Raw genomic sequence first — 23,108 nt, forward strand, 5'->3', positions numbered from 1 at the left:
TGGTGTGGACTGGTTGGGCCAAAGGACCTGTTTCCACACTGTAGGGAATCTAATCTAACCTAAACTGATTACTCCAAGTCAAGATTAGAGTGGCTTTTGCTCGAAACGTCGATTTTCCTGCTTCTCAGATGCTGCCTGACCTGCTGTGCTTTTCCAGGACCACTCTAATCTTGACTCTAACCTCCAGCATCGTCAGTACCCATCTCCATCTCGTTGAATACTCCAAGTGTCCAGCCACTCTCAGGCTGTTTGGAAAGAAATTGAAAAGGACAGATTATCTGGTCATTATCGCTTCGATGTTTTGTGAGACTTTGCTTTTTTTTCTCAAATTGGCTGTTGTGTTCTCTACAGTAAGAGTAGTCATCACAGTCCTGTCAGACGGTAGACTTGCTCTTTTGTTCGGGAGGGAGAGATGACTGTTGGTGGTTTAACCTGAGGGTCACCACACCTCAGACGAAGGGAGAGGTTGAGACGGAGGGTTCCTTGTGTTAACCTCAACCAGTGCAGGAATTGAGCCCACACTGTTGGCATCATGCACCAACCATCCAGCCAACTGAGCCAACCCACCAACCTTCCCATAACAGTCACCCTTCAAAGGTGTTTAGTTGGTTGCAAAGTCCCCCTGGCCATGAAGGGTGCTACCCAAATGCAGAGTTTTCCTTAAAAAAGGCCTGATGGAAGTATATAGTGGCATGAATAGTGAGTGTCTTTTCCCCCAGGGTGGTAATGTCACATCCTTGGTGGGGGGGTGGGGTTGCAGGCATTGGTTTAAGGTGAAGGGAAAAAGTTTAAAAGGAGATGTGCGAGGTTTTTGTTTTTAATGCAGATGACTAGAACGTGCTGCCAGGAGCCAACGTGATAGTGACATTTAAGAAGCATTTAAGATATCATTTAAAAATGAGCTACCTGACAGAGGAGCGTCGCTCCGAAAGCTAGTGTGCTTCCAAATAAACCTGTGGACTATAACCTGGTGTTGTGTGATTTTTTTAAACTTTGTCCACCCCAGTCCAACACCTTCACATCATTAAAACATATGAACAGGTAGGGAATAGAGTGATCGGGACCACGTGCAGGGAGATGGGATTGGTTTGGAATGACATCATGGTCAGCACAGACATGGTGGGCCAGGTGGCCTGCTCCTGTGCTGTACTGTTCCAAGTAATTGTCCCAATCCCGCAGCACTAAAGGTATTGCAATAGTTCATTCTTGTCTCAGGTTTGAGTGTGGAATGAACTTCCAGAGGCAGTGGTGGATGCAGGTACAGTTACAAGTAAAAGTGGGTGTCGATGGTAGTCGCATTGTGGTGTATAAAGTTAGGTGACACCACGTTACAGTTCTAATAGGTTTAATTGGAAGCACTAGCTTTAGGAGCACTGCTCCTTAATGGGGGTTTGGAGGGTGTCTGATGAACCACCTGATGAAGGAGCAGCGCTCTGAAAGCTAGTGCTTCCAATTAAACCTGTTGGACTATAACCTAGTGTTGCTGAATTTTTAACAATTAAAAGCAATTTGGATAGTTACACCAACAGGAAAGGTATGGAGGAATATGGGCCATATACAGGAAGGTGGGACTTTGTTTAGTTTGGAAACATGGTGGGCGTGGACTATTTGAACCGAAGGGTCCGTCATACTGTTTTATTCCATAACTAACCCCTTGGATAGTTCCAGGTGAAGTCAGCTCGATGCAAATTCAGAGACAAAATTGGAACGAACCATGAACATGCAGCTTGTTCAAATGCCCACAAATTCCGTTTGGGTTTCAGGTTCCCACACACTTTCCCCTGTAACTCTCCTCCAAATTTATGACTAAACCCCCCCACTCCCCGCTCCCCTTTTTCTCGCATTCTGCAGGAAATACCGCACCTCCCACCTCATTTTCCGAGGACATCCTGACAGTGAACCGCGCAAACCTTTTTTTTTCCAACCCACCCACCTCAGTCTCTGAGTGGACGGACAGTGGATTAATCAGCCGCCACTCACTGGCTGCTCCGCCCAAAGAAACAGACGACCCGGCTCCCTCCCCTGAAACACACACGTTTTTAAAAGGAAGATGATCGTTCTCTGTGGAGTTAGCCCCTGTCGTTTGTGACACAGTCCGGGGATAGTGTTAGTCTGCACCAGAACAATTTGGCTTCAGGTAAGACACAACTTTCGTCAGACTTTTTAAAAACTTTATACACTGAAAACTCCTCTATCAGTTTCTGTAGAAGATTGAAATTGACATGATCAAGTTCTCTAACTTTCTGTATCGCGTTGAAATTGACATGATCAAGTTCTCTAACTTTCTGTATCGGTTTGAAATTGACATGATCAAGTTCTCTAACTTTCTGTATCGGATTGAAATTGACATGATCAAGTTAATTCCCGACTCAGGCGACTGACTGTGTGGAGTTTGCACGTTCTCCCCGTGTCTGCGTGGGTTTCCTCCGGGTGCTCCGGTTTCCTCCCACAGTCCAAAGATGTGCGGGTCAGGTGAATTGGCCATGCTAAATTGTCCGTAGTGTTAGGTAAGGGGTAAATGTAGGGGTATGGGTGGGTTGCGCTTCGGCGGGTCGGTGTGGACTTGTTGGGCCGAAGGGCCTGTTTCCACACTGTAAGTAATCTAATCTAATCAAGTTCTCTAACTTTCTGTATCGCGTTGAAATTGACATGATCAAGTTCTCTAACTTTCTGTGTCGGATTGAAATTGACATGATCAACTGCTCTCAGCGAGTTTGAACATTTTTTTTAAAAAATTCCTTTTTCATAGCCTTCAAAAGAAAACTTAGACTAGCGACTATTTCCTGAGGAATAATCACTTCCAAACGCATTGTGTGTGACAGGTTATAAACACCCCACTCCCCTTGAAGTGATTCCTGTGAGTGACTGGGAGGGAAGGGGATTTCCGATTACAAATTGATCTTTTAACCTCTCTTGACCAAGCGTGTGCTGGACCCGGAAACTCCCAAAGAAGTTTCTGCTCGACCCAACCCCCTCCCTTACCTGTCTCTATATTCCAGCAGCTGTAGTAATCCCTTCTCACTTCTGTGAGATTACTCTTTTTAAAACTAAGATTCCTGTCCCACTCTGAATGCGTTTGCTTCCTTCGAACGAGGCGAGATTGTGTGCATCAACTTTCACTCCACTTTGTTGTGGAGTGAGTCAGGTTTGATACAGGGTGGATTATCTGGACACACCTGTACTGTCTGTTTCACTCTCTGTTTTCACGGGGTGTGTGTGTGTGGAGATTGCTAACTGGGCCAGTGATTTATTGCCCGTCTTTGTTGCTTCTAAGAACTCATTGCTGCAGCACGTGATGCCGTTTGAACTCTCAGGCTGAGGAGAGTACTCTCGGCTTCCAGGATTTCGAAGTTAAAAATCTCACAACACCAGGTTATAGTCCAACGGGTTTAATTGGAAGCACACTAGCTTTCAGAGCGATGCTCCTTCATCCGGTGATAGTGGAGGGCTCAATCCTAACAGAATTTATAGCAAAAATTTACAGTGTGATGTAACTGAAATTATACATTGAAAAATTGATTGTTCAGCCTTTCATCTGTTAGAATACAGTGATAGTTTCACTTCTTTCATGTGTAAATCACAAAACCTAAGTTGCATTCTCGGGTTAGCTGTTAACAATGGTGATAGCTAGACAATATGTTGAAGCTTCTATAACCTGGTGTTGTGTGATTTTTTAGCTTTGTACACCCCAGTCCATCTCCAGACCCAGGATTTCGACCTGTGACGAAAGAAGAGCGACTAGAGTCCACACACACACACACACACACACACACACACAGACAGTGTATGGCTTTAACGTGGCTGTTGTTTTTAATTAAGGTAGAGTTTGTCGAAGGAGATTTGGTGAGTTGTATCTCTTCACGTACCCCCTTTTATCTTCAAAACCCCTCCTTGACTCAATTTTTAGTTGCCTGGGCCCAACACCCTGAAAGTTGGTTTGCGGTCAGACTTTACTGGTGGTTACACCCCTGTGTCTGATGTGCAATTTTGTTTCTTTGTTCTAAAGACAGAAATTGCTGGAAGAGCTCAGCAGATCTGGCAGCATCTGTGGAGAGAAAGCAGAGTTAATGGTCCAGTGATCTTTTTTTTTCAGTGATCTATTTTTCCTTTTTTTAAAAATGTGTCCCTGTCTCTTGTTGCTCTCCCACCTTCTCTGTCCCTTTTGGGATAGCAGCATATTTAAATGTGAGTTGAGGAGAAACTACTTCTCCCAGAGAGATGTGAATCTATGGAATTTGCTATCCCAAAGTGCGGTGGATGCTGGGAGAGTGAGTGAGTGTATGGAGGAGGAGAGAGACAGATTTTTAAAAAAATTGCTAATAGGTTGAGGTTGAGGAGCATATCAGCTCTGGGACTAGATTGGGTTGGGATATCTGGTCGGCGTGAATGGGTTGGACCGAAGAGTCTGCCTCCATGCTGTACATCTCTATGGCAGTAGCAGAGCCGAAGGGCCGAATGGCCTGATTCTGCTCCTATTTGTGATGAACTTACATGGGAATCGATAGGCGGCAAGGCCCAGTGCTGGGCTTATGTTGATTCTCCTGCTCCTCGGATGCCGCCTGACCTGCTGTGCTTTTCCAGCACCACACTCTCTCGACTCTGATCTCCAGCAGACCTCACTGTCTCCCAGCAGGCTCAGTGCTGTCTGATTTCACACCACCCTTGTTTTTATTTTAGCAAGGGAAACGTTTTAGATGGTGCTTCTGTCCTTTATTCATCACATAGTGGCCAGGAATTCCTTGTTCCACTGTCTCATTTGTTATCCTCGTGCGTGTGTGTGTGTGTGTGTTGGATAATTTGGGAATGGCTGAGGTGTGGTACTGAGTTGTGGCAGTGTTGCAGGTTGAATCCCAGTTACCGGCTATGATGGTTTGGGGAAGACTTGCAGAGCCATAGAGCTGTACATTACAGCAACATACGTTCTGGCCCAGCCCATCCATGCTGACCAGAGATCCTAAATTCATGCAGTCCCATTTGCCAGCACTTGGCCCATATCCCTCTAAACCCTTCCTATTCATGTACCCCATCCAGATGCTTTTTAAATATTATACTTGTAACAACCTCCACCGCTTTCTCTGGCAGCTCATTCCATACATATTTTGTGTGAAAAAGTTACCCCTTAGGTCCCTTTTGAATCTTTCCTCTCATCTTAAACCTATGCCCTCTAGTTTTGGACTCTGGGAAAAAGACTTGGCTGTTCACCCTATCCATGCCCCTCATGATTTTATAAACCTCTGTAAGGTCACCCCTCACTCTCTGCGGTCCGAGGAAAACAGCCCCAGTCTATTCAGCCTCTCCCGACAGCCTCCAAACGTGGCAACATCCTTGTAAATCTTTTCTGCACCCTTTCCAGTTTAGCAGCATCCTCCCTTTGGCAGTGAGACCACAGTAGAGTCCCATGCGTTATTCAGAACTCTCCCTGATGGAGAGGAGATCTCTCATCCTTTGTGGTCTGTGGCTATCTATCAGGTGTGTTGCTATTTACCTTTTTAGTACATTTTAAATAGTTACCGCTCCTGGTCCAGCACCCCGTGCGTCAGAGACTGACGGGTCATGTGTGACACAGTCAAGCATCAAGAGACCCACCAGAAATCAGTCCAGTAACTGCTCACCCAAACACCGTCAAATCAGACTTGAAACATTAGTTGTTTTTGTCTCTGTCTCCCTCCCACAGATGTTGTCAGGCCTGCTGAGTTTCTACAGCAATTTTTTTGCTTTTATTTCAGATCTCTGGTGTCGGCGATATTTTGCTTTTTTTTTGTCCCATCGCCGATTCTTTTTGGTGTGCTCAGTGCTGTCGTTGAGTTAGCTTCCCCTTGCTGTTTGGTTTTTAGTTTGTAATGGTCACTGCCTTTAACCTAGGGTGGGGGATTTTCAAGTCGAGGGGTGCACTTTCAAGGTGAGAGGAGAGACATTGAAAAAAGACATGAGGGCAAGGGTTTTTTTTACACCGAGTGGTTCATGTGTGGAATGAACTTCCTGAGGAAGTGGTGGATGTGGGTACAATTACAACGTTTAGAAGACCTTTGGATAAGTTCATGAATAGGAAAGGTTTAGATTAGATTCCCTACAGTGTGGAAACAGGCCCTTCGGCCCAACAAGTCCATACCAACCCTCCAAAGAGCAACCCACCCAGACCCATTCCACTACGTTCATCCCTGACTAACGCACTCTAACATGGCCAATTCACCTGGCCTGCAGGAGGAAATCTGACCAAACCCACACAGACACTAAGAGAATGTGCAAACTCTACTCAGACAGTTGCCCAAGGTGGGAATTGAACCCAGGTCTCTGGCACCGTGAGGCAGCAGTGCTAACCACTGAGCCACTGTGGTGTGGAGGGATTTGGGCTAGCTACTGGCAGGTGGGACTACTTTAGTTTGGGATTATGTCTGGCGTGGATTGGTTGGACCAAAGGGTGTGTTTCTGTATCTTATGACTCTGAGAGTATCCCAGTAAAAGGCTACTGTGTTGTGAATGTTATCTTCTGTCTCCCTGAGTTATGGACTGGGCTGAATCCACTCCAATCTCTGCTCCTGCTCACTCTGTGCACTCTGCTAGTTATTCCTTCAGTTTGTAACTTGAGTGAATTCATGACTAAGCCCTACAACCACTGACAAGCCTGAGTAGGGTGTCCAGTGTGGATATGGCAGGCTAGTGGTTATAGTACTAGGCTAGTAATCCAGATACTTGTGCTCTCAAGACAAAGGTTCAAATCCCATTGCCTCCTGAGGGAATTTGAAATAGAATAAATCTGAAATTTTCAAGTCTCATTTTGGTCACAGTTATTATGAAACCACCAAGTTTAATAGAATTAGAATCTCTACAGTGTGGAAACAGGCCTTTTAGCCCAACAAGTCCACATCAACCCCCTGAAGAGTAACCCACCCAGACCCGTTCCCCTTGACTAATGCATCCACCCCTGAACACTATAGGCACGGTCAATTCACCTAACCTGCACATCTTTGGATTGTGGGAGGAAACCCACACAGACATGGGGGAGAATGTGCAAACTCCACACGGAGGGTCACCCAAGGCTGGAATTGAACCTGGGTCCCTGGCGCTGTGAGGCAGCACTATTAACCACTGAACCATCATGTTAATATTCCTTGAGGAGTGAAAGTGTGCCATCCTCACCTGTTCCAGCTTCGGTGTGACTCCAGACTGGCAGCAATGCCCTCTGAAATAAACCTGCCCCCCTGTTGTATTCAAGATGTTGGCTCAACGCTGCTCCCTTGAGGGGTGGGCAGGAACCTGGCTTTGCCAATGATGGGCTAAAAAGTGAGGTCTGCAGATGCTGGAGATCAGAGCTGAAAATGTGTTGCTGGTTAAAGCACAGCAGGTTAGGCAGCATCCAAGGAACAGGAAATTCGATGAGGGCTCTGGCCCGAAACGTTGAATTTCCTGTTCCTTGGATGCTGCCTAACCTGCTGTGCTTTAACCAGCAACACATTTTTCAGCTTTGCCAATGATGCCCAGAATCTGCAAAACAACATTTTTAAAAAAGATGCTTGCTGCAGTTCAATGAACCTGTTTGGCTGTGTTATGCCACACCTTTGGAGCAGGGGTGACTTGGACTCTGGCCATATGGCTCAGAGGTAGGAACACTATCACTGCTGCCTTAAGGTCGCTGTGTAGACTTGCCCACTGGCTCCTTGCATCTGAAGCTGCAGCTGTGGCCGCATGCCCCTGTGTTATAGAACAAGGAGAGCAGGCATGGCGTGTGCAGCACACAAAGTACAACTACATAAACAGTGATTGAAGTACACCTTCAGGATGTGTAGAGGCAAGTACAGTGGTGAGTGAATTATTTTTGCAATGCATTGATACAATGAAGAAGGTTGGCAGTAGGTGTTGATGTTTGAGCTGCTGGCACGCTCGGTGTTGCTCTTACCTTTTGGAGTAAGAGTGTTTCCCCCTCCAGAATAATAAAAAAAATCACTCGATTGGAGCTCCCACTGCAGCCATCAGGAAGTCCCAGCAATCTCGGAGAATCTTTCAGATGAGACATGAATCCCAGGACTCACGCTTGAATATAAATTTAAATCCCATGAAAACGATCATGCTTGTGGGATATTAGTTGTTTATCCGCCAACGAATATCATTATCCCGTTGGGATTGTGAATGCAAGTTTGCTGCTGTGTTCAAGTCTTTGGCTGGTTTGACCCGCAGGAAGGAACACGATGGAAGTAATTGTAGCTATTGCTGACGAGGAGGTGAGGCATAATTAGGGTGTTTGCCGAGAATCTCCTGCAGTCGATGACGTACATGTGTGTGACCTGTTGAGATTTGAACAACACACAGTAATATTGTGCCAACAGTGTAATGTAGTTTTTTTTAACCTGTGTTGCTGAACAAAGAGACCTTGGAGTGGAGGTTTATAGTTCCTTGAGAGTGGAGTCGCAGGTAGGTAGGAGGGGGAAGACGGCGTTGGGTATGCTTACGTTATTGGTCAGCGCATTGAGTATTGGAGTTGGGAGGTCATGTTGCAAGGTCGGGGAGTCCGAAACTAGAGGGTACGGGTTTATGATGAGAGGGGAAAGATTTAAAATGGACCATGGGCAATGTTTTCACACAGACATGTATGGAATGAGCTGCCAGAGGAAGTGATGGAGGCTGGTACAGTTACAGCATTTAAAAGCACCTGGATAGGGATATGAATAGGAAGGGTTTAGAGGGATATGGACCAAATGTTGGCAAATGGGACTAGATTAATTTGGGATTTCTGGTCGGCATAGACAAGTTGGACCGAAGGTCTGTCTCCATGCTGTACATCTCTGACTCTCTGTTTTGTCTTGTGCATGTCATGTTTTGGGGTTAGCTCTCTCATCTCTGAGTTGGAAAGTTGTGGTTTCAAATCCCACTCCATCGGCTCGGACACAGCATCCACACTGACACTTCAGGGCAGGACCGCTGGAGTGCCATCCTGCCTGTGGTGCTGTCTTTCGGGCGGGATTCTTCTAAGTCGAGGCCCCGTTTGCCATCTTGGACAGGTGACACATTTCTCGCATTTTAGGAAAAAAGCAAAAACTTTGAAGAGGTTGTTGGGATCTTGAGAACCAGGTGTTTGTGGGAGCCTGGGATTTGCTGGTGCATTTCCTAAATTTATGTGGGCTCTGCACTTCAACTTCTCTGGTGGTGGTGCAGTACTTTTGAAACATTCCTGTGATTGTGAAAGGTTCAAAAGGAAAGTAAGTCCATTTCTGAAGGATGAGATCTTGAATACTTAGAATCCCTACAGAGTGGAAGCAGACCATCTCAAAGATCCATCCCACCCTAGCAATGTTTTTCTACAATGCCTACTATAGGGGAGAAGGTACAGAGTCCAGAGTCCAGAGCCCACACACCAGCCGGTTTCGCAACAGTTTCTGCCCTACTGTTGTTAGAATACTGAATGGACTCTCAAACTCTTAACATTTGCCTGTACCTGTGGTTTTTGCCGCTGTTTACTTATTAATTTGCTATCTGTGATCTTCCTGTATTGCTCACAAAATGCTTTTCACTGTGCCTCGGTATACATGACAAATAAATTCAATTCAATTCATTCGGCCCATCAAGTCCCCACTATTCCTCTGAGAGCATCCCACCCAGACCTTCACCCCTTCCCTGTCCCTGTAACCCTGCATTTCCTATGGCAATCCCACCTAGCCTGCGCATCGCTGGACACTATGGACAATATAGCATGGTCAATCCACCTAACCGACATGTTTTTGGACTATGGGAGGAAACCCACGCAGAAATGGGGGAACAAAATTCAACACAATCTGTCATCTGAGGGTGGGATCGAACCTAGGACCCTGCCTCAAGTGAGGCAACAGCGCTAACCACTGATCCACCATGCCACCCTTGCGTACCTGGATGACTGAAAATAAGAGCAGGAGTAGACCACTCAGTCTCAAGTTTATAACTAGGCCATTCATAGTTGCTGTACATCCATCATTTCCCACACAGTTCCATATTCCTTGACATCTTTAGTGCAACTTGTTTTGAAATTGTTTTCTCTGAAGGAGAAAAACTGACATATTCTAAACGTTATAAACCTGGCCGATTTTAAGAAAGAGGGAGGCATTTTGTTTTCCACACTTGCTGGGCAGTGGATGCTTAGAACCCACTCTGCAAAAGGCTTTGGGTGTTGGAGGCATAATTGATAACTGTTAGTTTCCTTTGATAAGCCATATAAGTTAAGATTTACTGTGATCTAATTGAATGTCCGAATGGCCCCATGGGTTTGATTCGCCTATCATGTCATCGTGGGGGGTGGGGGGGTCTCTCCACAAATGGGGAAGAGCATCTGGGGCTATTGTTTGCCTCTCATGGGCCAGCTGAGGCAAATGGGAAATCCTGAGAAAGGTGTGAATTCTTCCCAGTCAATGGCCCAAAGATCTTGAGTGAAGCTTCAACTTGTTGGCACAGTGGTGAGCGCTGCTGCCTCTCAGCACCAGGGTCCCAGGTTCGATTCCAGCCTCAGGTGATTGTGTGGATGTTCTCCCTGTGTCTGCGTGGGTTTCCTCCGGATGGTCTGGTTATCTCCCACAGCCCAAAGATGTGCAGGTCAGGGTGAATTGGCCATGGGAAATTGCCCATAGTGTTAGGTGCATTAGTCAGAGGGAAATGGGTCTGGTTGGGTTACTCTTTGGGGGGTCAGTGTGGACTGGTTGGGCTGAAGGGCCTGTTTCCACACTAGGAAATCTAGCGTGACCTGGATGAGACTGGTGGATGTAGAGACCACAGAAGGATTTCAAATGGGAATGTGTATGTCACATTGGGGATATAGATTGGAGGGCTATAGGGGGATAAACAGCTGAATGGAATTTACCCTCTGGCTTTTTTATGCCGTATTAATATTTATGTTTAATATTTGTTGTGGGATAGAGGCATCACTGGCAAAGCCAGCTCTTGCCACCCATCTCGAATTGCCCTTGAAGAGTATCTTGCTGGGTATTGCAGAGGGCAGTTAAAGGTCAACCACGTTGCTGTGGGCCTGCAGTCATATGTAGACCAGACTTGGTAAGGATGGCGGCTTTCCTCCCTAAAAGACATTAAGTGAGCATATTCGGTTGGTTTGCTCAGTTGTCTGGATAGCTGGCTGATGTATCAATAGTGCAGGTTCAATTCCTGCTCCTGCCAAATTACCATTGAAGGCTCTGCCTCTTTGACCTCAATCCTGGCCTGAGGTGCGGTGACCTTTGGAGAAAACGTGCCAATTTGGGTCTCTCTCTAACAAGTGACTGTACCCAATGGGCTGCTGCGGTTTTTATTTTAGGACCTTTACTGAATTCCTATTCTGTGAGCAACCGTGAATCTGAATCTCAGAACGTTACGTTGAGAATGTAACTTTTAAGCAAGTTCTGAGATTTACATAAGAAAGCAATGAAACCAACATGGTCATTCTAAAAGATGACAGACTTCACAAACAATCCAGGTCTTTTTCAATAGATAATTTCAGTTACATCACACCTTGCTATAAATTGTGTCGTACGATCTTGTACTCCACAAACACCTGATGAAGGAGCGTCGCTCCGAAAACTAGTGCTTCCAATTAAACCAGTTGGACTATAACCTGGTGTTGGGTGATTTTGAACATTAGCCTAGGCTTTGACATTACCACCACCCCCCTCCCCCACCCCCACCCCAAGCCTTGCCCAATCTGCTTGACCCGCTTTTGTGTTGGACCACAATGAAAGGGTGGGTTTACGTTGTAGGGAAAGTGATCTTGTAACATCAAAGGAAACGGTTGTCAGATTTATGTGGGGCCCACTGAAACGTGGCCTGAGATCCAACCCGCTATTGACTGGATGGTGGCTCTCCTTATTTTAGCCAGGCGATTGGCGATTCTCACAGGAATCAGTGCAATTATTTGCTGGAGGAAGTCTCATTTGTTAAACACATTGGGCCCATAGTGAGAGGGGGTCCTTCACATTTCTGGAAAATCCAAGGGGGGAGGGGGGGGGGTGGTGACAAGAAAAATCTCTTTTGATGAGAGAGGTTTTTGGGAAAATAAAATCCATGCTACGTTGCATCTTTCAGAACATCCCATACTATGAAATGCATGGGTGGTGCACTCTCTGTTATAATATCGATGATAAAATCTATGATTCATTTTCCTCTGTCAAATGTGCCAAGAGATTTAATTTGTTTTTCACTTGAACATAGGGCCGTTAATTGTTCCCAGACAGTGAGAGTGAGTGAGCTGTGTACATTTGCTAACGATGTGATTGATGCTTTGCAACTGAAACCAACAGCAGCTGGTGAACTAACTTCTGCATCACATTTCCTTCCTCGTCTGGGCGAAAATCACCAGGACTAGTTTAAATGCATCCTCCCCTTCCTTAAAAGTTAAAGGGATTCCCTTCGCTGTTGGTCGAAAGGGTTGGGCTGGGGGTTCGTTGGTGTTAACATTGAAAGCCCCTCCTTTTATGTCAATTGTGTTTTCTTAAAGATAGACTGGGTGCTTAAAGCCATTGCCTTGGCTTTGGGCCAAGTGCAGGAAAGTGGGATTGGAATAGTGTATTGATGCTTGGTTCCCAGCACAGATGATGGGCCAAAGGGCTTTTTGTTCAAGCAATAAAAGCTCGGACTCTAAAGCAGTTGCATTGGGACTCGGATGATTTAAGAATCTGAGTCATAGAGATATATGGCAGGGAAACAGTTTTCGGTCCAACACATCCATGCCGACCAGATATCCTAACCTAACCTAATCCCATTTGCCAGCACTTGGCCCATATCTGTCTAAACCCTTCCTATTCACGTACCCATCCAGATGCCATCGTGGGCAGCATGGTGGCACAGTGGTTAGCACTGCTGCCTCTCAGCTCCAGAGACCTGGGTTCCATTCCTGCCTCAGGCGACTGACTGTGTGGAGTTTGCGCATTCTCCCCGCGTCTGTGTGGGTTTCCTCCGGGTGCTCCGGTCTCCTCCCACAGTCCAAAGATGTGCAGGTTAGGTGAATTGACCACGCTAAATTGCCCGTGGTGTTAGGGGCAGGGACAAATGTAGGGGAATAGGTCGGCAGGTCAGTCTGGGCTTGTTGGGCCGAAGGGCTGCTTTCCACACTGTAAGTAATCTAATCTAATCTAAATGTTATTTTAATTGTACCAGCCTCCACCACTTCCTCTGGCATCTCATTCCATCCACACACCACCCTCTGTGTGAAAAGGTTGCCCTTAGGCCCCTTTTATATCTTTCCCCTTTCACCCTTAACCTATGTCCTCTCGCTCTGGACTTGCCCACACCAGGGAAAATACTTTGTCTATTTACCCTTTCCATGCCTCTCATGATTTTCTAAACCTCTATAAGGTCACCCCCTCAGCCTCTGATTGGTCCAGGGAAAACAGCCCCAACCTATTGAGCCTCTCCCTATAGCTCAAACCTTTTCTTTAATTCATTCGCCAGATGTGGGTGTTGCTGGCCAGGTCAGCATTTATTGCCCATCCCTAATTGCCCAGAGGGCAGTTAAGCGTCAACCACATTGCTGTGGGTCTGGAGTCACATGTAGGCCAGACTAGATAAGGAGGACAGATTCCTTCCTTAACAGACATTAGGGAACCAAATGGGTTTTTCCAACAATCGTCAATGCATCAGCGTTCTCATTTAGACTCTGAATTGCAGTTTTGTTTTTGAATTCGGATTCCACCATCAGCCGCATTCGGGTTTGAACCCAGGACGTTATCTGGAATAACAGTCTAATCATAATACCACTAAATCGTCATCACCTCTGCTTCATTTCCTGTGTCCCAAGATGTTGAAAGGAAGCAATGCAAAGGGTTAATGGATGGAGCAGGTTCCTCGGCCTGATACACAGATGTGGACTCTAATGTAGCGACAATTGACTGATATTGTTGACAACAGCCCTGGAGAGCAGCCATGATTGAACGTGCCCAACTTCCAGCAGCCAGTGTTGGGTTGGAAAATCCTCCCCCCCCCCCCCCCCAGTTCCCCTCACGTCAGTTCCTTCGCTGTCTCTAATTTGACAGACTTCCAATAAAGATTCGAGCTTCTAATTCAGAAAAACGGGAAATCTGGGATTTACTCGTTACCAACTTGCTGGCCACTTCTGACTTTCCGAGATTTAAATCTAACTCGACTGATGGGTTATTTCAAAGCTTTGACACCATTTTTTTAAAAAAGGATTTGGTTTTAATTACATTCCCCGCTGTAACAGGAGGTTGAATGAAACAGCTGAACATATTGTCTTTGAATAAACACAAAAGCCCTTTCTCCAGCATTTCTTTTCACTATCCCTGGTGTGGCGCGTTTTAGTGCGTTTTTGTTTAAAAATTCTTGGATTTATTTCTCTTTTGCATCTCGCTCAACGAACTGAATGAGAGCCCATCGTGAGACCCCAGTTCAGCGACTGAGCAGGATCAAGGATACAAACAGATGGCACCAGGTGCCAGAGTAATGGGTGAATTGCCCTTCTCCAGGGAAATGTGTGAAAATCTTGCCAATTGATCTGTTTCCTTGCAGTGATGGGCTGAGAACTGTGTACTAAAATGTTTAACTTTATATTCTCTTGTATTTTTTTTAAGGAGATGAAAAGTCTTTAATGGTGGAATGCAAAGTGTGGAGATGTTGAGATGAAATTTTATCATGTATGTCTGAAGAACTCATTAAAGGAGCGACAAGGGGCAGTCAGGGATTGGAGTGTGAGTATCCACTCTATTCTCCTCTTGACTTTTGTTTCACAGCTAAGACCCTCTTCTGTCCTGGATGTCATGTGACGAAGGAGTAGCGCTCCGAAAGCTTGGGATTTGGACTATAACCTGGTGTCATTTGACTTCTGATCTTGACTCTGAGGATGTGAGATGACCGTTCTGGTGGTGCCGGGATTAGCTGAGTTCCTAATTGTTCAATTCTTCTGTTTTTTTTTCTCTTTTTCTGGATTTTGTAGAAAGTTGGGAGGTGGTCCGTTCAGCCCATCGTACCTGTGCAAGCTCTGAGGGAGAGTCTTAAACCGCAGCTCTGATATTTATTTTTCTTTTGATCCAATTTTTGTCTGCAATCAGAAAAGATTTACAAGGAGGTTGCTGGGGTTGGAGGGTTTGAGCCTTAGGGAGAGGCCGAATAGGTTGAGGCTGTTTTCTCTGGAGCATCTGAGGCTGAGGGGTGATGTTCATGAAAAGTTTAGAAAATCCTGAAGGGCATTGATAGGGTGAATAGCCAAGGTCTTTTCCCTGGGGCAGAGTATAGGTTTAAGGTGAGAGGGGAAGATTTAAAAGGGACCTTAGGGGAAGATTTTCTCACACAGAAGGTGGTGCATGTATGGAATGAGCTGCAAAGAGAAGTGGTGGAGGCTGGTACAATTACAACACTTAAAAGGCACCCGGATGGACATATGAATAAGAAGGATTGGAAGGGATGTGGGCCAAATGCTGGCAAATGGGACAAGATTAATTTAGCCTATCTGGCTGGCATGGGTAAGTTGGACTGAAGGGTCTGTTTCTGTGCTGTATGACTCCATGACTGAGATGGATCAGGTTTGTGAGTTACTGGAACACTCGCAGCATGTTGTTGGCTAGTTCAGTTGCTTGGACAGCTGGTCCGCAAAGCGACTGACTCCAGCAGCAAGGGTTCAATCCCTGTATACTGGCTGAAGTTATTGTGTCAGTCCCACTTTCTCAACCTCTCCCCTTGTCTGACGGATGGTGACCCTCTGGTTAAACCACCACCAGGTGCCTATAGTCTCAGAAGACCATAGTGACACCAGCTTTCATCTTAGTCATCTATGGAGAGAGACTGAGATTGCAATCTCAAGGAATCCTGGGAGATTCCGAGATTTACAAGGAGAAGGCAGGAGAATGGGGTTGAGAAGCTTATCAGCCGTGATTGAATGGTGGAGCAGATGTGATGGGCCGAATGGCCTAATTCTGCTCCAATGTTTTGTGATCTTTTGAATCCTCCCTGCTCTTGCTGCCTGCTGTCAGTGTGTGTTGGAAGGGTTCACAAATTGATAGCTGAAAATGTGTTGCTGGAAAAGCGCAGCAGGTCAGGCAGCATCCAAGGAGCAGGAAATTCGACGTTTCGGGCATAAGCCCTTCTTCAGGCTTATGGCTGAAACATCGAATTTCCTGTTCCTTGGATGCTGCCTGACCTGCTGCGCTTTTCCAGCAACACATTTTCAGCTCTGATCTCCAGCATCTGCAGACCTCACTCTCTCCTCCTTTGCAAATTGATCGTTAACCTGTTCGGCCACATTATGAACTCCCGCTTTCTTTTGACTTTATTTAAGGATTACCTCATGGGAAGTGAGTGTCACAAGCTGGCCAGTATTTATAAACCATTCCTAGCTATCCTGAAATGGCAGCTTGTTTAGTAGCGAGCTTTATTCGGGCAGTTGAGTGTCAACCATATTGCTGTGGGTCTGGAGTTACATGTAGGGCCAGACCAAGCAAGGTTGACCGATTTCCTTACCTGAGGGACATTAGTATGAACCAGGTGACGATCAACAATGGATTCACGGTCATTATTAGACTCTTAAATCCAGGTTTTGTTTTATCAAACTGAACTCCTATTCTACCATCTGCCGTGCTGGGATTCGAACCCATGTTCCCAGAACGTCAGCTGAGTTTCTGGATTAATAAAATAATGATAATACCACATTGCCTCCCCTTACAACCAAGTCCTGACATGGGAGTCCAACCTGGAGTACCCGCTACCCAATGTGCCACAAGACCTACACATGGGAACCTGGAGTACCCGCTACCCAATGTGCCACAAGACCTACACATGGGTGAGAAGTACATGACGAGGGTGTGGAAAGTGCAGGCAGGTGAAAATTCTGCCTCCCAGTGGAGCTCTGCCCTTCATTCAAAGTATCTTGCATGTTGCATGCTCACCTGAGGCCCCTTGGAAGCCCAATAGTGTGTGCATCCACGATTTTGGCGCATGCAGTGTAAAAATGCCAAGGTAGAGAAGGAAGGCTTTTAGTGCTCCTATCTGGAATCAGGACATTTCACCAATAGATTTACGGATGTAAGTTTGTCATAGAATAGAATCCCTACAGTGTGGAAGCAGGCCATTTGGCCCAACAAGTTCACACTGACCCCCTACTCTACATTTACCCCTGACTAATGCCCCTGAACACTGAGCAATTTAACATGGCCAATTCGCCCTAACCTGCACATCCTCGGATTGTGGGAGGAAACCCACACAGACATGGGGAGAATGCGCACACTCACAGTCTCCCGAGGGTGGAATCGAACCCAGGTCCCTGCCTCTAGGCGGCAGCAGTGCTAACCACTGAGCTGCTGTGATCCAGAGAGTTGGGCTACTGCTGAAGTGACACTGGTTCAAATCCCCCCACAGCACCTCATAGAATTTAAATTCAATTAATAAAACAGTCAATTGTTATATTAAAACTCCATCTGATTCACTAATGTCCTTTTTAGGGAAGGGAACTGCCATCCTTCTCTGGTCTGGCCTGCATGTGACTCCCCACAGCAATGTGGTTCCTGTCCTGTGAAGTGGCCTGAACACGCCATTCAGTTCAAGGAGCAATTAGGGTTGGGTGACAGACACTGGCCACCCCACGAAAGAGTAAAAAGGAACAAAATCTGATTGAGGAGCAGAAATGTTTTTCGCGGTGTCCCAACTGATTATCAATCCCCAATCAACACCACAGAAACAGATTACCTTCTCATGGTCATGATCTTGTTTCTGTCTGTGGGATCTTCTTTGGGAGGGGAGAAAAGTGGGCTTTCATACAGGGTTTCACATTCCCATGAGGAATGGGATTGGGATGGGGAAGGGGGGAGGCTTGCAGAGACTTCTGGGAAACTCCCCTTGACCAAACCACTGTCTGCAGGGGAGATGCATTTGGACAGATCGTTTCTGGGGAAAGGTTAGAGTTGAACGTGCTTGGGATGTTGGGTTCAGCAGTATCAACCATCTCCATCTCGAGCAATGTAATGATGGGCATTTCCAGGGTGGAGAGGGGAGAGCTGGGCACAGGAGGAAAGGAACACTTTTTTTTCTTCAAAAGAAACTCGGAACTCTTAGTGCCCTAGTTTTTTGTTTTTTTTTTGAAATAATGGATTTTGTTGTAAAGATTGTTGTTGTTTTTCTTAGGTGGCTTTGTTCCTGGTTATATTTCTATCAGAAACCTCTCTCGCTTGTCAGTTTGGAGGATTCAAACCCCATACAACGACATATGATTTGCCGCTCAACACCCTGGTGAGTTGGGGGGGGGGGGGAAATAAGAACACCCGTGACCACCTGCGAGTGTGCAGACATGGGCAATGGTTTGGGTTGGGAATGGGGATGGTTCCTTTTAACTTGTTCATTGAATTATTTGACACTCAAGAGGCCATTCAACCCCACTGTAGGTCTGTGATAGCTCTCGGCAAGTGCCGTCTGATTACATCTGCTTCTCTTTAGCTGCCACATTAATACCTGGACTGAGTGAATTATCTCACGCAGAAAGACCAGAAAGGCTAGGCCTGTATCGTCTGGAGTTAGAACAATTAGAGGTGACTGCATTGAAATAGCTTTGATCCTGAGGGGACTGGAGTGGGTGGATGTTTAAAAGGATGTTTTCTCTCGTGGGAGAATCTCGTGGGATCATAGTTTAAAAACAGATGTGTAAACATTTCTTTCTCTGAGTGTTGGGAGTGTCACCTCAAAAGGCAGTGGAATGTAGAATCTTTCAATATGTCTCCGGCAGATTCCTAGAACAGAATCCCTACAGTGTGGAAACAGGCCCTTCGGCCCAACAAGTCCACACCAACCCTTTGAAGAGTAACCAACTCAGACCCATTCCTCTACATTTACCCCTGACGATGCATCCAACCTCTACATCCCTGAATGCTGTGGGGCAATTTGACATGGCCAATCCACCCTAACCTGCACATTTTTGGACTGTGAGAGGAAACCCACGCAGACGCGGGGAGAATGTGCAAACTCCTCACAGCCAGTTACCCAAGGGTGCAATGGAACCTGGGTCCCTGGCCCTGTGAGGCAACAGTGCCAACCACTGGGCCACAGTGCTGTCCCAAATGACCAAGAGGATGGAAGATTATCGGAGAAATGCAGGGACATAGGATTGAGATTAAAATCAGATCAGCCATGACCTAGAGTGGAGGAGCAGGCTGGCAGGACAAAGTGACCCACTCTTGTTCACTCTCATGTCCTCCGCAATTTCTTCCTATCCAAATGTTTATTGAATTCCTTTATTTGACAATCGCGATGGAGTCAGCTTTCTCTCTCTCTCGCTCTCTCTCTCTCGCGTGCGCTCTCTCTCTCTTTCTCGCATGCTCGCTCTCTCTCGCGTGCTCTCTCTCTCTCTCGCGTGCGTTCTCTCTCTCTCTCTCTCTCTCTCTCTCTCTCTCTCTCACGCGTGCACGCTCTCTCTCTCGCGTGCTTGCTCTCTCTCTCTCCATGCTCACTCGCTCGCTCTCGCGTGCTCTCTCTCTCTCTCTCTCTCACGCGTGCACGCTCTCTCTCTCGCGTGCTTGCTCTCTCTCTCTCTCCATGCTCACTCGCTCGCTCTCGCGTGCTCTCTCTCTCTCTCGCGTGCGCGCTCTCTCTCTCTCGCGTGCGCGCTCTCTCTCTCGCGTGCGCGCTCTCTCTCTCGCGTGCGCGCTCTCTCTCTCGCGTGCGCGCTCTAGCTCTCTCGCTCTCGCTCTCGCTCTCTCTCGCGTGCGCTCGCTCTCTCTCTCTCTCGCGTGCACTCGCGCTCTCTCTCGCGTGCTCTCTCTCGCGTGCTCTCTCTCGCGTGCTCTCTCTCGCGTGCTCTCTCTCGCGTGCTCTCTCTCGCGTGCTCTCTCTCGCGTGCTTTCTGTCTCTCTCGCGTGCGCTCTCGCTCGCGCTCTCTCGCGTGCGCGCTCTCTCGCGTGCGCGCTCTCTCGCGTGCGCGCTCTCTCGCGTGCGCGCTCGCTCGCGCTCTCTCGCGTGCGCGCTCGCTCGCGCTCTCTCGCGTGCGCGCTCGCTCGCGCTCTCTCGCGTGCGCGCTCGCTCGCGCTCTCTCGCGTGCGCTCGCTCGCTCTCTCGCGCTCTCTCTCTCTCGCGTGCGCTCGCGCTTGCTCTCTCGCGTACGCTCTCTCGCGTACGCTCTCTCGCGTGCGCGCTCTGTCTCTCTCGCTCTGTCTCTCTCGCTCTGTGTCTCTCTCTCGCTCTGTGTCTCTCTCTCGCTCTGTGTCTCTCTCTCGCTCTGTGTCTCTCTCTCGCTCTGTGTCTCTCTCGCTCTGTCTCTCTCTCGCTCTGTCTCTCTCTCGCTCTGTCTCTCTCTCGCTCTGTCTCTCTCTCGCTCTGTCTCTCTCTCGCTCTGTCTCTCTCTCGCTCTGTCTCTCTCTCGCTCTGTCTCTCTCTCGCTCTGTGTCTCTCTCGCTCTGTCTCTCTCTCTCGCTCTGTCTCTCTCTCTCGCTCTGTCTCTCTCTCTCGCTCTGTGTCTCTCTCTCGCTCTGTCTCTCTCTCGCTCTGTCTCTCTCTCGCTCTGTCTCTCTCTCGCTCTGTCTCTCTCTCGCTCTGTCTCTCTCTCGCTCTGTCTCTCTCTCGCTCTGGCTCTCTCTCGCTCTGGCTCTCTCTCGCTCTGGCTCTCTCTCGCTCTGGCTCTCTCTCGCTCTCTCGCTGTCTCTCTCGCTCTGTCTCTCGCTGTCTCTCTCGCTCTCGCTCTGTCTCTCGCTGTCTCTCTCGCTCTCGCTCTGTCTCTCTCGCTCTCTCGCGTGCGCGCTCTCTCGTGTGTGCGCTCTGTCTCTCTCGCTCTGTCTCTCTCGCTCTGTCTCTCTCGCTCTGTCTCTCTCGCTCTGTCTCTCTCGCTCTGTCTCTCTCGCTCTGTCTCTCTCGCTCTGTCTCTCTCGCTCTGTCTCTCTCTCTCGCTCTCGCTCTGTCTCTCTCGCTCTGTCTCTCTCGCGTGCGCGCTCTCTCGTGTGTGCGCTCTGTCTCTCTCGCTCTGTCTCTCTCGCTCTGTCTCTCTCGCTCTGTCTCTCTCGCTCTGTCTCTCTCGCTCTGTCTCTCTCGCTCTGTCTCTCTCTCTCGCTCTCGCTCTGTCTCTCTCGCTCTCGCTCTGTCTCTCTCGCTCTCGCTCTGTCTCTCTCGCTCTCGCTCTGTCTCTCTCGCTCTGTCTCTCTCGCTCTGTCTCTCTCGCTCTGTCTCTCTCGCTCTGTCTCTCTCGCGTGCGCGCTCTGTCTCTCTCGCTCTCGCTCTCTCGCGTGCGCGCTCTGTCTCTCTCGTGTACGCTCTCTCGCGTGCGCGCTCTGTCTCTCGTGTACGCTCTCTCGCGTGCGCGCTCTCTCTCTCGTGTACGCTCTCTCGCGTGCGCGCTCTCTCTCTCGTGTACGCTCTGTCTCTCTCGCTCTCTCGCTCTCGCTCTCGCTCTCGCTCTCGCTCTCGCTCTGTCTCTCTCGCTCTCGCTCTCGCTCTGTCTCTCTCTCTCTCGCTCTCGCTCTGTCTCTCTCGCTCTGTCTCTCTCGCTCTGTCTCTCTCGCTCTGTCTCTCTCGCTCTGTCTCTCTCGCTCTGTCTCTCTCGCTCTGTCTCTCTCGCTCTCTCGCTCTCTCGCTCTCTCGCTCTCTCGCTCTCTCGCTCTCTCGCTCTCGCTCTCTCGCTCTCGCTCTGTCTCTCTCGCTCTCTCGCTCTCGCTCTGTCTCTCTCGCTCTCGCTCTGTCTCTCTCGCTCTCGCTCTGTCTCTCTCGCTCTCGCTCTGTCTCTCTCGCTCTCGCTCTGTCTCTCTCGCTCTCGCTCTGTCTCTCTCGCTCTCGCTCTGTCTCTCTCGCTCTCGCTCTCTCGCGTGCGCGCTCTCTCGTGTACGCTCTGTCTCTCTCGCTCTCGCTCTCTCGCTCTCGCTCTGTCTCTCTCGCTCTCGCTCTCTCGCGTGCGCGCTCTCTCTCTCGTGTACGCTCTGTCTCTCTCGCTCTCGCTCTCTCGCGTGCGCGCTCTCTCTCTCGTGTACGCTCTGTCTCTCTCGCTCTCGCTCTCTCGCTCTCGCTCTCTCGCTCTCGCTCTCTCGCTCTCTCGCTCTCTCGCTCTCTCGCTCTCTCGCTCTCGCTCTGTCTCTCTCGCTCTGTCTCTCTCGCTCTGTCTCTCTCGCTCTGTCTCTCTCGCTCTGTCTCTCTCGCTCTCGCTCTGTCTCTCTCGCTCTCGCTCTGTCTCTCTCGCTCTGTCTCTCTCGCTCTGTCTCTCTCGCTCTGTCTCTCTCGCTCTGTCTCTCTCGCTCTCGCTCTGTCTCTCTCGCTCTCGCTCTGTCTCTCTCGCTCTCGCTCTGTCTCTCTCGCTCTCGCTCTCTCGCTCTCGCTCTCTCGCTCTCTCGCTCTCTCGCTCTCTCGCTCTCGCTCTCTCGCGTGCGCGCTCTCTCTCTCGCGCGCTCTCTCGCGTGCGCGCTCGCTCTCTCGCGTGCGCGCTCTCTCTCTCGTGTACGCTCTCTCGCGTGCGCGCTCTCTCGTGTGTGCGCTCTGTCTCTCTCGCTCTCGCTCTCTCTCTCTCGCTCTCGCGCGTGCGCGCTCTCTCTCTCGCTCTCGCTCTCTCACGTGCGCGCTCTCTCTCTCGCTCTCGCTCTCTCGCGTGCGCGCTCTCTCTCTCGTGTACGCTCTCTCGCGTGCGCGCTCTCTCTCTCGTGTACGCTCTCTCGCGTGCGCGCTCTCTCTCTCGTGTACGCTCTCTCGCGTGCGCGCTCTCTCGTGTGTGCGCTCTGTCTCTCTCGCTCTCGCTCTCTCGCGTGCGCGCTCTGTCTCTCTCGTGTACGCTCTCTCGCGTGCGCGCTCTCTCTCTCGTGTACGCTCTCCCGCGTGCGCGCTCTCTCGTGTGTGCGCTCTGTCTCTCGCGCTCTCTCGCTCTCGCGCTCTCTCTCTCTCGCGCGTGCGTGCTCGCTCTCTCGCGTGCGTTCTCTCTCTCGCGTGCGTTCTCTCTCTCTCTCGCGTGCGTTCTCTCTCTCTCTCGCGTGCTCTCTTTCTGACTCTCGCGTGCGCGCGCTCGCTCTCTCTCTCGTGCGCGCTCGCTCTCTCTGTCTCTCGCGTGCGCTCCCTCGCGCTCTTGCTCGCTCGCTCTCTCTCGCGTGCGCGCTCGCTCTCTCTCGCTCTCTCTCTCTCGTGCGCGCTCGCTCTCTATCTCTCTCTCTCTCTCGCGTGCGCTCTCTCTCTCTCGCGTGCGCTCTCTCTCTCTCTCTCTCGCGTGCTCTCTTTCT

General features: G+C 48.9%; 1 protein-coding gene across 2 annotated transcripts in view; it reads left to right on the top strand.

The window, feature by feature from the left end:
* The first annotated feature begins 2,029 nt into the window (after positions 1-2,029).
* The window catches only part of LOC132831335 (uncharacterized), a 49,929-nt gene continuing 28,850 nt past the window's right edge, over positions 2,030-23,108 (top strand). For both annotated transcript variants that reach the window (XM_060849421.1, XM_060849422.1), the window contains exons 1-3: positions 2,030-2,137; positions 14,529-14,645; positions 18,067-18,171. In XM_060849421.1, coding sequence (XP_060705404.1) covers positions 14,577-14,645; positions 18,067-18,171 — 174 coding nt within the window. In that variant the 5' untranslated portion in view covers positions 2,030-2,137; positions 14,529-14,576. The remainder of the gene's footprint in view (positions 2,138-14,528; positions 14,646-18,066; positions 18,172-23,108) is intronic.

The sequence above is a fragment of the Hemiscyllium ocellatum genome, chromosome 33 (genome assembly GCF_020745735.1).
Source record: "Hemiscyllium ocellatum isolate sHemOce1 chromosome 33, sHemOce1.pat.X.cur, whole genome shotgun sequence".
In the NCBI taxonomy this organism is placed as follows: domain Eukaryota; kingdom Metazoa; phylum Chordata; class Chondrichthyes; order Orectolobiformes; family Hemiscylliidae; genus Hemiscyllium; species Hemiscyllium ocellatum.